The 16,258-nt window shown below is 40.9% G+C and overlaps 1 protein-coding gene across 1 annotated transcript in view; it reads right to left on the bottom strand.

Annotated features, from left to right (window-relative positions):
- The window catches only part of LOC145410797 (uncharacterized), an 87,593-nt gene that overhangs the window by 60,836 nt on the left and 10,499 nt on the right, over positions 1-16,258 (bottom strand). Inside the window, exons 3-4 of the mRNA XM_080280910.1 lie at positions 15,230-15,715; positions 14,787-15,102 (exon numbers count right to left, since the gene is read on the bottom strand). Of these exons, the coding sequence (XP_080137036.1) occupies positions 14,787-15,102; positions 15,230-15,715 (802 nt within the window). The remainder of the gene's footprint in view (positions 1-14,786; positions 15,103-15,229; positions 15,716-16,258) is intronic.

The raw sequence follows: 16,258 nt of genomic DNA, 5'->3' as shown, positions 1-16,258 counted from the left end.
TGGCAAAAGCTTTGCCATCGCATTTGACATCTCAAAGGCTTTCGATCGAGTCTGGCATAAATCTTTAACTTTCAAACTGCCCTCTTACGGTTTCTGTCCTTCTATCTGTGCCTTCATCGCTAACTTCCTTTCTGGTCATCCTATAGCCACTGTTGTAGACGGCCATCGTTTTCTCCTAGATCTATCAACAGTGGTGTTCCTCAGGGCTCTGTCCTATCACCAACTCTCTTCCTTTTATTCATCAGTGACCTTCTAAGCTGTACATCTAACCCTATCCACTCATATGCTAATGATTCCACCATTCACCTTTCCATTCGGTTCCTGCAATGCCCATCTCAGCAGTTACTTCAACAAACAAGGGATGAGGCTATGCCACACCTAATGGCTGACTTGGCTCATATCTCTGACTGGGGTAAAAATAATCTGGTTGTTTTTAATCCATCTAAGACTCAGTTCTTACACCTATCAATCCGACAAAATCTTCCACAGGTATACCCACTAATGTTTAATAATATTCAGCTTAATCCTGCATCATCCTTGAACATGCTTGGGGTTTCATTTACTCGGGACTTATCTTGAAAATATCATATTACATCTATTGTAAAATCTGCTTCCAAGAGATTGGGTGTGCTAAGCCAACTCCGTTCTTGCTTTACCCCAGCACAACTGTTGACTCTATACATGGGTTTTATCCGCCCCTGTGTGGAGTACAACTCTCATGTGTGGGGAGGCTCCCCACATACAGCTCTTCTCAATAGGGTGGAGTCAAAGGCTTTTTGTCTCATTAGCTCTCCTCCTCTTACTGACTCCCTTCAACCTCTGTCTCTTCACCGCACTGTTGCATCTTTATCTCTTTTCTATCGCTACTTTAATGGTCACTGCTCCTCTGAACTGTCTGCATGCATTCCTCCACCTCTACGACGGGCGCATAGCACCCGTCTAGCAGCAAACTCTCATCCCTTTTCTGTCCAACTCTCTATTGCAAGAATTAACCATTACTCCCAGTCCTTCATTTATGCAACAGGTCAACTCTGGAACTGTCTCCCTCTGTCTGTATTTCCTGCTGCCTATGATCTCCAGTCTTTCAAACACAGTGTGTCCAGGCATCTCGAAATGATCGGATCTTGAATTTGGCTCTCTATTGTATTTTGTTTTTCTCTTGGAGGGAACTGTTATTGCAGGCTCATGGCCTTTGGTTCCTTCTTCCTCGTATTTAAAAAAAAAAAAAAAAAAAAAAAAAAAAAAAAAAAAACTGCCACATCAAGACATCAAAACACACATAGGAATATCCAAAGTAATGCTAAATACCAAGAAAACCATGAAAAAAACACTGAAAACCAAAAAACACCCTACCTATACACTACTGTATGTACAGTACCCCTCCTAATTTTGGCACTGTTTTCCGATCATTCTGCCATACTGAGACATCAAAACACACACAGGAATATCCAAAGTAATGCTAACCACCTAGATAACCATGGAGAAAAAAAAAAAAAAAAAAAAAAATGAAAACCAAAAAATACCCTATCTATACACCACTGTATGTACAGTACCCTCTCCTAATTTTGGCACTGGTTTCCTGTCACTCTGCCATACTGAAACATCAAAACACATATAGGATTATCCATATTAATGCTAAACATCAAGAAAACAATGCATAACCATCAAAAATCTACAAAAAACCTGAAGACGTTTGAAAATTAGTTATCTGTGACGAGTGACTGCTCCCAGGGCTCAAAAAAAATTCCACAGCCAAATATGCCGCCGTAAATTCGTTACCTTCTCACTCATTGTGGTGCTGCTTTGAGTGTCTGCCTTTTCCTCTCCCCCATCCTTCTTTCCATCCATCCTCTTTTGTCTTTCTCTCCTACATTCTATCCACTTCCTTCTACCTACAGGTGACTTTACACTCCTTCTGTCTTTCATTCATTCTTTCCCCCTCCTTCTGCCTTTGGGTGACTCTACACTGAGTGACAAGCCAAATGGTTTCCCGTACACCAGGAAACCATTTACTATGCTGGGTGGTAACCATATAACCAAATTATGGCATCTGGTGGTTTAGTGGGTAATTATGGCACTCCAACCCAATTGAGCTGGTGAAGGTTTATAACCAAAGGATGGTTGGGGTTTATTGCTCATGTAATGCCACTCAGGGATGAGTGAGGCTGGTCACTCTCATCTTAAATGTCAGGATCAACTTGTCTTGCCCCGGGCTCCTTCGCTCCTCATGGGGCAACATAGGATTGGATGATGGATAGATGGATGGTATTGTGGTAGGTCTCCATATTATAATTGCAAATTATACTAGATAGATAGATAGAGAGACAGATAGAAGCAGGAAGTCAAATGATGAGAAGGTGTTGTGTCTGCGAGAATCCAGCAGTGCTAAACATGCTTACACACTCTTAACACTGAGGAAAGCTGACGACAGCGGCCAGTAAGGAGATGATGCAGTTAGCTGTCAGCAGTCCTCTCGTGAACAAAGATCCACGAGGAACATACGTGATACACCCCTGCTACACCAGATTTTAGGAAAGAGAGGTCGAGACGGAGATTAGCCTTAGAACAGAGAGAGAGAGAGATAGCGAGACAGGGAGGTAGCTACCCGGGACTTATACTCTTTCCATGTGAGAAACCTGTTTAATATTTCTAAGACAAATAAAAATAGTCCCATACTATTCTTTACCTCTCCCGTCACTACATGACATCTGGTGGGGAAACTACTACAAGATATAAAAGCCGCTCGACCACAAGTCTAAAATATCCTGCCTCTACAAGCAAATACAAAGTCGCTGCTTTATGATACAAAGTCTTTATGACATTTGGTAGCAGCGAACGTATACGAACCTCGTCTACGAATCAACATTAAATTCCTACAAAATATCAAGATTGAAAACAACCAACAATATCAGCTCCTGACAGTATTCTCTCCATCCTGCCCCCTCCGTCTCCCAGATCATTACGCTGATGCAGAGGTCAAGAGATCACTCGACGCCTTGCAAGTAGCTTAACGACAAACCAGCAAAATCTGCGGACATCGTCTCCGAATTAAAAGCAAATTTCTACAAAAGCAACCGGGACTACAAGATTAGCTTCAGTTCTACATTGAATCCTACAAAATACAGCCTACAGTGCAAATAGTCTTCATCCTACAACGAGTAAATCACAAGAAAAAAAGGACCAAGAATACATCAAGAAAGAAAGAAAACAAACAAACAAACAAACAGGGAGTGAGAGACGACTCACAGCTCATAACCACCAGACCTCACCCTCCTCTCTCTGCTACATCCACCCAACCCCCAACGCTTACGCAGGCGTGAAGAGGTCAGGACGACGAAGCAAACACCAAGTCCATATTCACAACTCATCTTACTCACTCGTCTTCACTCAAGTTACTCATTGCTACTCATTCACTCACCACAGCTACCAGTGTGGGAAGTTGAGGTCATCATGCGTGCTTGCTGAACAGACGCCACGTCAGTCAACACACCACCTGCACCACCACTCACACCACGGTAAAAATTAGTGAGTTACATAGTTACTTCATTCATACAATACACAGTGATAGACAATAAGCTTCTGCACAAACATATAAAACGTGTTGTATAGTTACAACTTAAATTCATATACCTACTTCAATTATCTTCATAATTCAATCATTAAATACTTGCACCAACAATAAATATTCTACACTGTATATATTCATTCATTTAGTATAACATTTATTTACTGTCAACGAGTGTTACCATTTATACCTACATAAAATACGTGTTTCATACATACAACTATACATTATTATATCTACAAAGTAATAAAGAAGATATACCATCACAGTTACTCAGTGAGCAATTAAAAGAACTGTATTAAACATTTATTAATTAAAGCTACCTAGTGGAAACAGATAAATTAACTTACAAAAAAAAAAAAAAAAAAAAAAAATGGCCAACACAAATGCCGTTAGCAAGAATGAACACCTTCAACACAATCGTGAAGACAATGATTTCCACACAGTGCTGACACACATATTACTCACGATAGGTACAGGTGAACAACAAATCAGTGTGTATAGTTAATACTGTATATAGTGTATATATTTTTTATATAAAATAACAAAATATGGGACTATATAATATCATTTTCAGTAATACCTGTGCAATATAAACTAAACTTTAAAAAAGTATCCCAAGAAAATTAGTCAGCAATTATGTAACCATGAACAACATGGAAAAAGTGTACACAAGCAAAGAAAAACAAATACCACATAAACTACAAACAAAAAAGCAAATTGTGTCTCCACAAACAAGTGGCATGACACATCATCACTATCATCGACCGCAGCATATGTTAGGACTGCAGTTATTACAATTATGTTACTCCATATTATAATTATGTAACTACAAACAATATGTACCAATTTATGTGACAGTTGCATTAACAAGATGTAACTTTTATGTAACTTTAACTACAATTATGTACTTACAAACGATATGTAACAATTATGTAACGACAAACGATTGCATTATGTTACACTAACTACAATTATGTACTTACAAACGATATGTAACAATTATGTAACGACAAACGATTGCATTATGTTACACTTTGCCAATTATGTAACAGTTGCATTAACAAGATGTAACTTTTATGTAACTTTAACTACAATTATAAGGCCAAGACACTTATGTAATAGTTGCATTAACAAAATGTAACTACAATTATAAGGCCAACACAATTATGCATTAACACAATATAAGTCATACAATTATAGCACAATTCTATATTACCAGTATCATCATACAAGTTAGATGAAATATTAGACATTACTAAAGTGATAACTCAAATATGTAATGTATAACTTAGCAGTATTACCATTGCACAATTATATTGCATTTATTCAAATATGTATACAACTTGTTTAAATGTAATATTACTGAATAATCACTATTTACTATGAATAATATATGTATACAATATTCATACAATTATGTTACTTTACAATATTATGTATTTCACTTAATTAGCTTATAAGTTCATTATAATGTATATATAATATGTATTAATATGTTATAACTATTAAATGTCGATGGTACGCCATTTTTGCGCGGCCGAGCAATGTGGTAGGTCTCCATATTATAATTGCAAATTATACTAGATAGATAGATAGAGAGACAGATAGAAGCAGGAAGTCAAATGATGAGAAGGTGTTGTGTCTGCGAGAATCCAGCAGTGCTAAACATGCTTACACACTCTTAACACTGAGGAAAGCTGACGACAGCGGCCAGTAAGGAGATGATGCAGTTAGCTGTCAGCAGTCCTCTCGTGAACAAAGATCCACGAGGAACATACGTGATACACCCCTGCTACACCAGATTTTAGGAAAGAGAGGTCGAGACGGAGATTAGCCACCGAACAGGCTAGACAGAAGGAGACAAGCGACCCTAGAGAGAGGTCGAGACGGAGATTAGCCACCAAACAGGCTAGACAGAAGGAGACAAGCGACCCTAGAGAGAGGTCGAGACGGAGATTAGCCACCGAACAGGCTAGACAGAAGGAGACAAGCGACCCTAGAGAGAGGTCGAGAGGGAGGAGGAGAAGGAGACAGGCCTCAGAGGAGACAGGCAGGAGGTCAAGAAGAGGGATGACCCAAATGTCATTTATGACAGTATAAATGGTATGCCATCATCTTCATTGGTGTTTATAATATTAGCTAATAAAAACACACAAAACTTTTAAGTAAAAGTACAGAAATGCAGCAAGAATAAAGTGTTCAGGAGTAAAACTTACCTTCACTTAACTTCCTACCATCCTAGTGCAAAATTTTGCCAGCACCTTCCAAGAGCATATGTCTAGATACAAAATTTCATGAGCCTTCTTGTGGATTTTGCAGAATTTCAATACAACCAATAGTAGTCGAATAAATCGCAAAAAGATTTGAAAACTCATGAGTCAATGTTATCACCACGGAAGTGGGTAAGGACTGAGGGTGTGTGGGGAAAGCCAGGAGGGTATGGAGGAGGGACGGGAGGAGGGCACAAGTGAGGACGTGGGCAGGATTCTCCCCCTTCTCAACAGGCGGACAGGCGCTTTTGCCATACATTTACTCATGGCTTGCGGTCTGTTAGACGCCGAGTGGCCATGCGGAAACACAACTCATGGTGATGTTCAGTAGAGAGATGGATGGCTGCTGTCACCAAACATGTACAGTGGAACCTCGGTCCTCGAACATCTCACATGTCGAACAAATCGGACCTCGACCAAAAAATTCAAGAAATTTTTGCTCCAGAGGTTGACCAAAATATCGGACCTCGACCAACCTGAACGTAGCCAAACAAAGGGAAGTTGGCCGACCGACAGTCACACATCCACCTTTGTTGTTCGTCAACGTGGTTGTCCTGCTTTGCTTCACATTTTTCTTGATTCAGTGCAGTATTAGCCCCTAATAATGGCTCCAAAGAAAGCAAGTTCATCCAGTACAGCTACTGGCAGTGAAAAGAGGAAAGTAGTGTGGAAAATAATTGAAGAAGTGGAAAAATTATTGTTTATCTTCATCAATGAGGAAAAGTTAGCAGGAGACAGTGTTAGTGAGTAAATAATTTGTGAAAAGGCAAGAGAAATATACAGTCACCTTGTAAAGGAAAGCACTGGTACCTGTGCTGAAACTTAAATAGGTAAGCATCTGGGGTCTTGGAACGGATTAAAATGATTTACATTATTTCTTATGGGGAAAATTAGTTCGGTCCTCGACCAATTCGGTCCTGGAACAGCTTTCCAGAACGGATTGCGTTCGAGGACCGAGGTTCTACTGTACTTGTGGCCTGTGGTCTGTGTTACAATCTCAGGGGGAGTAAGGAATGAATTAGCCCAGTGACCATGCGACTTTGGACATTGGGAGGGGATGTGTACAGATATTTTGACATCATTGGTGGTTTACAGTCGTATAACTCAGGTGCTGGAGGTTCGCTGGGAATGATCAGATAAGCGTGCAACTTTGATCACTCAGTACAGGGGCGGACAGATATTTTAGCTCTGGTTGTGAGTTAAGGCCTACTTTCCGTTCATGGCTCGAGCCCTGCGGCCACGATACCGAATGTTTGAACATGTCAGCTGGCCAGCCGAAGTTCTCAGGGACTTTTACGTCTGGATAGTAGCAAGTAAATTCAGATAATGGTTTAATAGAGCCAAGATCCAGTGTCCGGATAATGAACACGTCTGGATACTGCACATCCCAATAAATGAAGGACTACTGTAGTTTAATTTAAAAATGAGGCTTGACAAAGTTTATCAGAGGGTCTAGATAAGTGTGAAATTTTCAGTTCTTTTGCCAAATCAACACTTTTGGACAAAGTATTAAGATATCCTTGATTTTTTCCCCATGTTAAGACAAATTAAGGTAAACTATACATCATTACTGCAACATTATGTTAATTTGATGTGAGCAATCTTATCGTCAGAAATGGTTGTTGTAACCCTTATAACTGAAATGATGTACTGTACATCACAACGTTACTAATGAATGCATTCGGACAACCAAACAGCTGCCAGCTTTCGAAAGTGTAAAGTTCTTCTCTTCTCAGAAGAGACTGAATTGGCTTTAGCACTTTTATCTGTACAGTATTAGCTCAAAGACAAAAAAGGGAACAGCAACTTTTTCCAGTCAATCTTCTCAGAATTCTAGAACCATGAGATTCTATAAAGTGCCTCATGGGTCTCCTTGCTTCACAAATATTATATTTTGTACTCTTCACCACTCACTCCAATCTCTTTACATGGTTATATCCAGTCTTCTTCACAAAAATCACTAGTGTGCTGCACTGCCAGGTGTAAGAAACAGTGCATATTTAAGCAAATCATATTCCAATGATATAAATTCATAAAATGGCAGGCTTCATATGTATTTAACCTGTAAGATAACCCCTACTGGGAAAAACTGTTTATCAGCATTAAAAGCATATGCACATTCTGAGAGGATTGATTATAAAAATTTAAGCTACTGATTCATGTATGATGCTACCACAAATAATGTAAATACAAATGACAAAAATCTACAATGCAAAATGGGTGTAGGTATCAAAAGCTCACCAAAAATAACCAGATACCAACCCCCCAAATCAAAACCATGATTGACGTTTTTTGCACCAAGGTCGCCAATATGAAATCAAATCTATCTACTGCCAGACACCTTAATCCCATAAGGGGCGGCCACAAACAAATCACCTCCACGTCGCCCTGCCCCCGCCATTTCACTACCCTGCTCCCAGCTCACACACCCCTCTCTCATATACCTCTCCACTCCATCCATCTATCTCATCCTTGGCCTTCCCCTCCCTCTCTCTCCCTCCACCCGACTCACATACACTCTCCTCATCAGTCTCACACTCTCCATCCTCTCCATATGGCCAAACCACCTCAATGTGTTTCTCCTAATGCTTTCTATCACATCCACATCCACACCACAACGTTCCTTCACTTCCTCATTTGTCAGTGTCTCTCCATGTGACTCCACATGCTCCTCTCAGATAACTCATTTCCACTGCTGTCACTCTTGATTTCTGTCCCTTCAACAAGGTCCAAGCGTCACTTCCATACGTTAGAGTTGGTATCACAATACTGTACTGTCATGTAGTAACTTTTTCACTTCCATGCTCACTTCCCTGTTTCATATCACTGCTTTCAAGGAACCAGCAACCTTTCTTCCTTGTTGTACCCTTTCAAGCACTTCATTCTCCAAACTTCCATCCTTACTCATCACACTACCCAAGTACTTAAACGTACTCACATTTTCCATTTCCCCCTCATCCAACCTCACTATACATTCACTGACTTCACTTCTCTCGAAGACCATAACGTTACTCTTCCCTAATAATCAGATATCAACTCCCCAAATCAAACACATGATTGATGTTTTTTGCACTAAGGCAGCTAATATGAATTAAATGCCATGCCTTAAAAAAAAAAAAAAACTATAGTATTCATTCGTTCATTCATTTTTGAAGGCTCCATTTTGTGTGTGTGTGTGTGTGTGTGTGTGTGTGTGTGTGTGTGTGTGTGTGTGTGTGTGTTCTTACCTAATTGTATCTTTACAGGAATGAGTCAAGCTCGTACTGTCCCGTGTCTTAAACCATATTTATCGTACATATCCTTAAATTTGTGAATTGTTTTGGCACACACTATTTCATTCGGTAGTGCATTCCATTGATCAATTGCTCTATTTGGGAAACCGAATTTCCTTACATCTTTATCACCTCTCTTCTTATGCAATTTTTTGCAGTGTCCTCTTGCTGATGCTTCTCCATATGTTAAGTAATCATTTATGTCTATTTTCTCCTTTCCTGATATGCATTTATATAGCATTATCATGTCACCTCTTTTCCTTCTCTCCTGTAGTGTTGGTAGATTCAGTTTATTTAGTCTTTCTTCGTAGCTTAGGTCCCTTAAGCTTGGTATCCATCTTGTAGCGGCCCTTTGAACTTTTTCAATCTTGTCTATGTGCTTTTTGAGATGAGGACTCCAGACTACTGATGCATATTCCAGGGTTGGTCTAATGAATGATGTTATTATCCTTCTTAGCATGTCTTCATTTATGTATGTGAATGCTATTCTCATATTTGCAAGCAGTGTATACATGTTCCGTACCTTCTCGCTGATGTGGTCAGCCAGAGATAATCTGTTATTGATAATCACACCTAGGTCTTTCTCTCTTTCTGATGTGTATAGGGTTTTATTTCCTAACATATAATCCCAATCAGGTCTTTTTCCACTTTTACCAAACTTGATTACATGACACTTGTCCACATTGAATTCCATTTGCCATGTACTACTCCATTCATGAAGTTTATTTAATTCTTCTTGTAGCTCTTTACAAGAGTCTGTGTTAGTAATTCTCCTTTGTATTTTTTCATCATCTGCAAACATATTCAGATAGCTCTCATTTCCAATGTTACTGTTTATATCATTTATATACACTAAAAACATGATTGGTGCCAGCACTGAACCCTGTGGTACTCCACTAGTCACTTCTTTCCATGATGAGTAGTTTCCTCTTAGTACTGTCCTCATTTCTCTTTTTATGAGAAAGTCTTGCATCCAACAAAACAGTTTGCCTCGAATTCCTCCTTGATGGTACAGTTTCCATAAAAGTCTTTGGTGTGGTACTGTCAAAAGCTTTCTTGAAATCTAAATAGATACTGTCCACCCATCCTTCCCTTTCCTGTATTGTGTTTGTTACTCTGTCATAGTAGCTCAACAGATTAGTAACACATGATTTTCCTTTTCTGAAACCAAACTGTCTTTCTGTTATCATACTGTGTTCTTCTAGATGATTTACCCAAGCTTTTCTTATAAGTTTTTCTAATACCTTGCTTACAACAGTGTGTGTGTGTGTGTGTGTGTGTGTGTGTGTGTGTGTGTGTGTGTGTGTGTGTGTGTGTGTGTGTGTGTGTGTGTGTGCGTGTGTGCGTGCGTGCGTGCGTGCGTGTGTGTGTGTGTGTGTGTGTGTCCAACTCTGGGCAAATGCTTTGCTGCCTGTTACCATGGCCCAATAGTCCTTCTACAACCACACACCTCCACATGTCAACGCTTTGGCACTAACACCTACCATTCAAACTGAATATATGCTAGGGCCACCTCATACAGGACAGGTGTATTGGTATTTGTGGGGATATTTTTATGACATGTCAGCAGGTCATCTGGTATATCAGCAATGTCTGCTTTAATGACATTCAAATCCTTAAACTGTTCCCTGCCCCAGCAGGGATTCAAACCTGGGTCCATTAGGACTGCAGGCCAACTCTCTGTTGATTTGGCCACCGCCTCCCCATCGGCCTAGGTCACCTAATGGCAGCTCTCCATGCTGCTCGATCTCTGGCAGCTTCCCTATTCAGTCCCTTATCCCTCAGGTCACACCCAATGACCTCATCCCAGGTCTTTTACAGTCTAGCTCTAGCAACCCTACCCCTAACATTAACACTTCTCACTTTCTGAACCCAATCATCATCCCCCATCCTCTCCACATGCCCAAACCATCTCAATCTACCTCTCCTCATCACAATACTAACGCAATCCAGAGCCACCCTACCCCTCAACTCCCACTGCAAACCTAGCCCTCCAGGCCTCATACTCAGGGACGCACTGAACATCCATCTAATCACTGTCATTTCTGTATGTATTAGCCTGCAAATATCCTCTTCCTTTGCTGCCCAAGTCTCACTACCATACAGCATTACATTCCTAACACATGCTGCATACAAAGATCCTTTGGCATGGAGGGAGAGCACTCTCAATGTCAGGAGAAGCAACAGCTCCCTGAACTTCTTCCAACCACTCCTCACTCTAGTCAACAGCTAGCTCCAGCCCCATATGCGGCAAATAGCATGTCTCCCAAATAACAAAACTCTTCCATACAAAACCAGTATAGTATAATCATCATAAAAACAAGATAAAACAACTACCGTGTCATCATATACTAATGCCACCAAAGGAGACAGCAGAGGGTTTAGTTTATTGTGCCAGGGCCTTACATACTGGCTCGAATATGTTACTGAGGGTAAAATAAGCTCTGCCCACTTTTTTTTTTCAGCCAATCCCAATACATATTGGAGGGCAAGTGACTGATGGCGTGTTGGACAGTAACTCTGCATCCCGCCAGGATCAGTCTTGGCAGTGAATGTAGGAGGGTGTACTGTTGCTCCTTCCACAGTGAATTATGGCCAAATCAGCGTATTCTTGAGGAATTTCGCGATTCCTCGACTGATGAGGATTATCAGCCGTTGGCTCAAGATTTGGATATCGATGACTCTTCGAGTGAAGAACTTGAGAGTGACGAATTTGATGATATTCATGAAAAAGAAATCAAAGGTGGCTGGCGGCTGATAAGCAACATATTTGCTGACACACATCCCAACCATCTGCCTGAATTTACGACTGAGTTTTTTGGGCTGAACCCACCAATCAGTGAATCTGGAATTGTGTCGCCTTTGGACTCTTTCAAGCTATTTTTTGATGCAGATGTGGTGATGCCAATATGTGAGTGGACAAATCTATCTATCTATCTATCTATTGCCAGACGCCAAAATCCTGTAAGGGGTGGCCATTTGACTCTGAGTTATTTGTTTTACGGACAGGGGCACTAACCCTCCCCCAACCCACTTGTTGACACATAGGGAGCACGTATGTTTTGGTTATATGGTTACCATCCAGCACTGTAAATGGTTTCTTGGCTTACAGGAAATCATTTGGCTTGTCACTCAATGTAAAGCCACCTGTAAAGGAAAGACAGGCAATAAGAAGTGACAGGAAAGATGGGAGAAATAGGGAGAGAAGAGGAGAGGCACAGAAAAGGAATGATGAAGGCTAAGCAAGAAGTAGGCAGCACTACATCAAGTGAGTGGATGATGGTTGCCACCACCTACCACAAATCAGAAGGCAAATAAATTTTTCAGAGAACACCCACAGGAAAAGGGTAAACAGCATTCCTTTGCATCCAGTTTCAGAAAGTGATATGTACACTTTTATCAATATTTTGTTTCCATGGAAATAACAAAATTGCCCCGCATTTACATGTACTGCAGCAGAAGTATGTTGCACAGTCAGGATATGCCACAGCCTGAGCCAAGCAGGGGTGAGAAGGCCAAGAAAATGTAGGCCTAGATTTGAATTCAGAGGAAACATTTCTAATAGGTAGGTACACTGAATTAATTCATATATATATATATAATCTTTCACAGCACTGTAATTTTGATGATAAACCTACAGTATACTCAAAAATATTTTTCGATTTATATTATTTTTTATACAAGCACAATCAGTGACAGATTCAGTCTTACACATACGCATATACTTACATGCACACATATACACAAACACACAAAACACCATAGCTATTTTCGCAAGATTGCAGCCTTCCCTTGGAAAAATAGTGTGGGGGAACGTGGGAGGGGGAAGCCTCGTACATGGTAATACGCAAGATTAGTCACCCTCGTGCCAAAGGGGTTAAACTGTTGACCTTTGCATTAATACATTATGGAGTTCTGATATATTAACCCTTTTGCTCAAGGTAAGTTTCAATAAGTTTTGCATTCCACAACACATTGGCTTTCTCCCCTCCCCCTGCCACCCGCCGCACGCTCCAAAAAGGTGTATTCTCGGTTCATTTTCACCACCCAAACATATTTATTTTGCCACAAAACCCACACGCTCTTATTCATTGATGTTTATTCTACAAAAAAAAAAAAAAAAACTATACATGCATTAGGGCAGTCTGAATAAACATTCAGGAACATTTATCTCATTTCCCAACATCACAGCTGGAATGTTTATTAATCTATCTCTACATGTTATACATCATTTGAAAGATAATTTTATTAGCTTTCGAATGGGGTTGTTGGTATTTTGATAAGAGTTATGGTTTTTGAGTAATAGGCGAAAAAGTAAAACCTATTTCCGACAGACAACAGAGTTTTTAATCGAGGAGCTCTAGCAAAAAACTTTTCTCAGCAGTGTTGTTTTTATTTCATCATCTTGTGCAGAATTTCATGGGCTTTCATTTGAGATCAGAATGGTTCTTCTATGCCTCATAGTTTGTGAGAAAAATGCAAAAAACTACACTGTGCCCACGCCGCGTTGTGACTGTAAGGTAGTTTCCCCACCTCCCCCTAAGCTGCTACACGTATTTCACCAATTCCTTGTACACTAGGTATGCACATTATATTCACATGATTCACTCTCACTCTTTTTATAACTGAATACTCACATTTGGTGCAGGGTAGAGGCGGTGTAGTTGATTAGAAACAGTAGCACAATCTTCGTTGGATCAACGGCTGATAACTGCCAGGAATGCTTCACAAACACCTAATTTCCTATTGCAAACACCAAATCTAATCACAATAGTGCCCAAAAATTATACATAAGCAATATTGGCATAGTGAAATACGTCGTGCAGCCAGGGCGGGGGTAATAGAGGAGATTTAAAGGGACAAGACCGTGCATTACCTTCCCCACTCACAGCTCATTTGGTACTGTACTGAAAAACCTGTCTGCACTGTCAAGGGTATCGGGACCCACTGTTGCCAACTCATTACTTTTGACGAGAGACGGGCAAGCTATGACGCCTCCAAAAATTACGCAGACCAACCAAATTTTTTTTTTTTTTTGGGGGGGGAAGGGGGGCAAATATTTTATGGTTTTTAGCGTATTTACGAGGAAAGACTCTAATGACGCCTAACACATCACCATGTACGAAAGGGTTAACCACACCTGTGGTCTAAGCCAAACTAAACAACAGATATGCTTGCTATGGGCATAGCCTACAGTACAGAGGTAATGCAGATATAAGATAGTCAAATCAAAGGGTTATAAAACAATCAAAAAGTAGAAAATAAGTACAGTACTGCCGGTATGCTTATGAAGGGCACAGCCTACTGAATAAAGTAAAGCAGACATAAGACAGTGACAATAATGAGGCTGAAAGCAATAAATAAGTGGGAAATGTGTACTAAGGTTACAATTCCTACATGCATACCCTATTGTTGGGGTAAAACAAACACAAGACAGCTACACTAGAAGGGCATGAAGCAAAATATTAGCAGCTGTTACACCTCACAGGTGGCCACACCTCCCACTACAAAACCATGCACCCTGAATCTTTTTTTCACATCTACAGTGTTCCTGCCTGCGGTTTTGATGGCCTTGCATCAAGAGCCGTGCCTGAGGAAACCTAAACATTCAGAGTTAACTGCATCTATAAACCCCAAGGGGAAGTTTTAAAGGAAAATCAATCAGTATTCACTAACTTGTAGTGTGGGGTGGAGCTGCCTGACTTGCTAACTGTGTTGCCAAAAATGTTGCTACATCCTCTTCCTCTGTGTGCATGGTCGTGGCAGCACTGACACTTCTGTCATCCCCCTCCAGCTGCTCAACCCTGCCTCCTGACCTTCCTCCCCTCTCTGCTGATACTGAGGGAGAGTCATTATTGCCCTGATGGCTATCCTCCAGGGATGTTGCACCTTCCATCACTGTCCTGTTCCCTACAACAATGCCTCCCTCCCTCTCTCCTGGAGCTTCTGAGAGGGGTTGGACACTGTGCCATGTCTCACTGCCCTGAGTGACCTGTAATACAACATAAAGTTGATCACCATCACAACTCAACTCATACATATACTGATGATCCTCATCAAACACAAACACACACACAAAATTTCAACTCATGTATATACTGATGACCAAAAAAACTGACCTGGCAGGTATGTGTGGCAGAGTGAGTCTGTGAGTGGCAAGCTAGGTGCTGCTGAGCTGAGGTTGAAGCAGTGTGTTGCTGGGTTGAGGTAGAAGATAGGTGTTGCTGGGTTGAGGTAGTCACTAGGTGTTGCTGGGCTGTGGCTGTAGTTAAGTGATGCTGACTGGGGCCTGATGCTGAGAGATGCTGGGATGGTGTAGAAGGCATTGGTTGCTGGGTAGAACTGGAAGCAAAATGATGGCCAGGAGTAAAAGTCAGATGATGGTTAGGGGTAGAGACTACATGCTGCTGAGACGGGGTGGAAGCGAGCTGAGTAGGAGCTGTGCCTGAAAGTGCTTGAGCCAATATGGGAGCTGGAGCCTGGGAAGGAGGAGGTGCCTGAGACACTGCAGGAGCAACACTGGGCTCAAGCACTATGCGATAGACTTGGGGAGGCCCTGTAGCTGTCTGAAGAACCACATGGGGCATCCCAACTGGCACTCCCATCTGAAGAAGTCAAACAGGATTCATCAGTGCAAAATTAAGTCACTACTTTTAAACACTACTTAAAACTTTATCACTCTACACTCCCTCTTTGGAGGAATCCTTAGGCAGAAGCTTTGAGTTACTTATGATCCCAACTAGGCATTACAAATGATGATTGAAGGGATACGACTCATAGAGCTGAGACGAGTGCAATGCTTCTTATCTTCACCTATACTCACAAGGCATGATCATCAACCAAGGTCACTGGTGTCTTGTCCACTCACTCATATTATGTGCTACATGATGCCATTAATGTATTCACTACATACAGAGATACCAAGAAATAGTGCCCTTTGTGGTGGCAGTCTAGCATCACCACCTTTTCTTGTGGTTATTTTCTGCTTTCTGTCACTGTCCCACTCTTATAATAGGCTGCCTAGTTTCTAGAGAGTAAGTTATGTTAGGCAGAATATAAGAGAGAAGTGGAGGAACAATTGGGTAAATATGCATTGGAGAAGATGGGGGACGTGAAGGGTGTGTGTAGAATATTCACAGAAGAAATAT

Source organism: Coenobita brevimanus, chromosome 86, assembly GCF_032717465.1.
Source record: "Coenobita brevimanus isolate Jiangsu-jjx chromosome 86, ASM3271746v2, whole genome shotgun sequence".
NCBI classification, from domain to species: Eukaryota; Metazoa; Arthropoda; class Malacostraca; order Decapoda; family Coenobitidae; genus Coenobita; species Coenobita brevimanus.
This window is presented reverse-complemented; position numbering and strand designations above follow the sequence as displayed.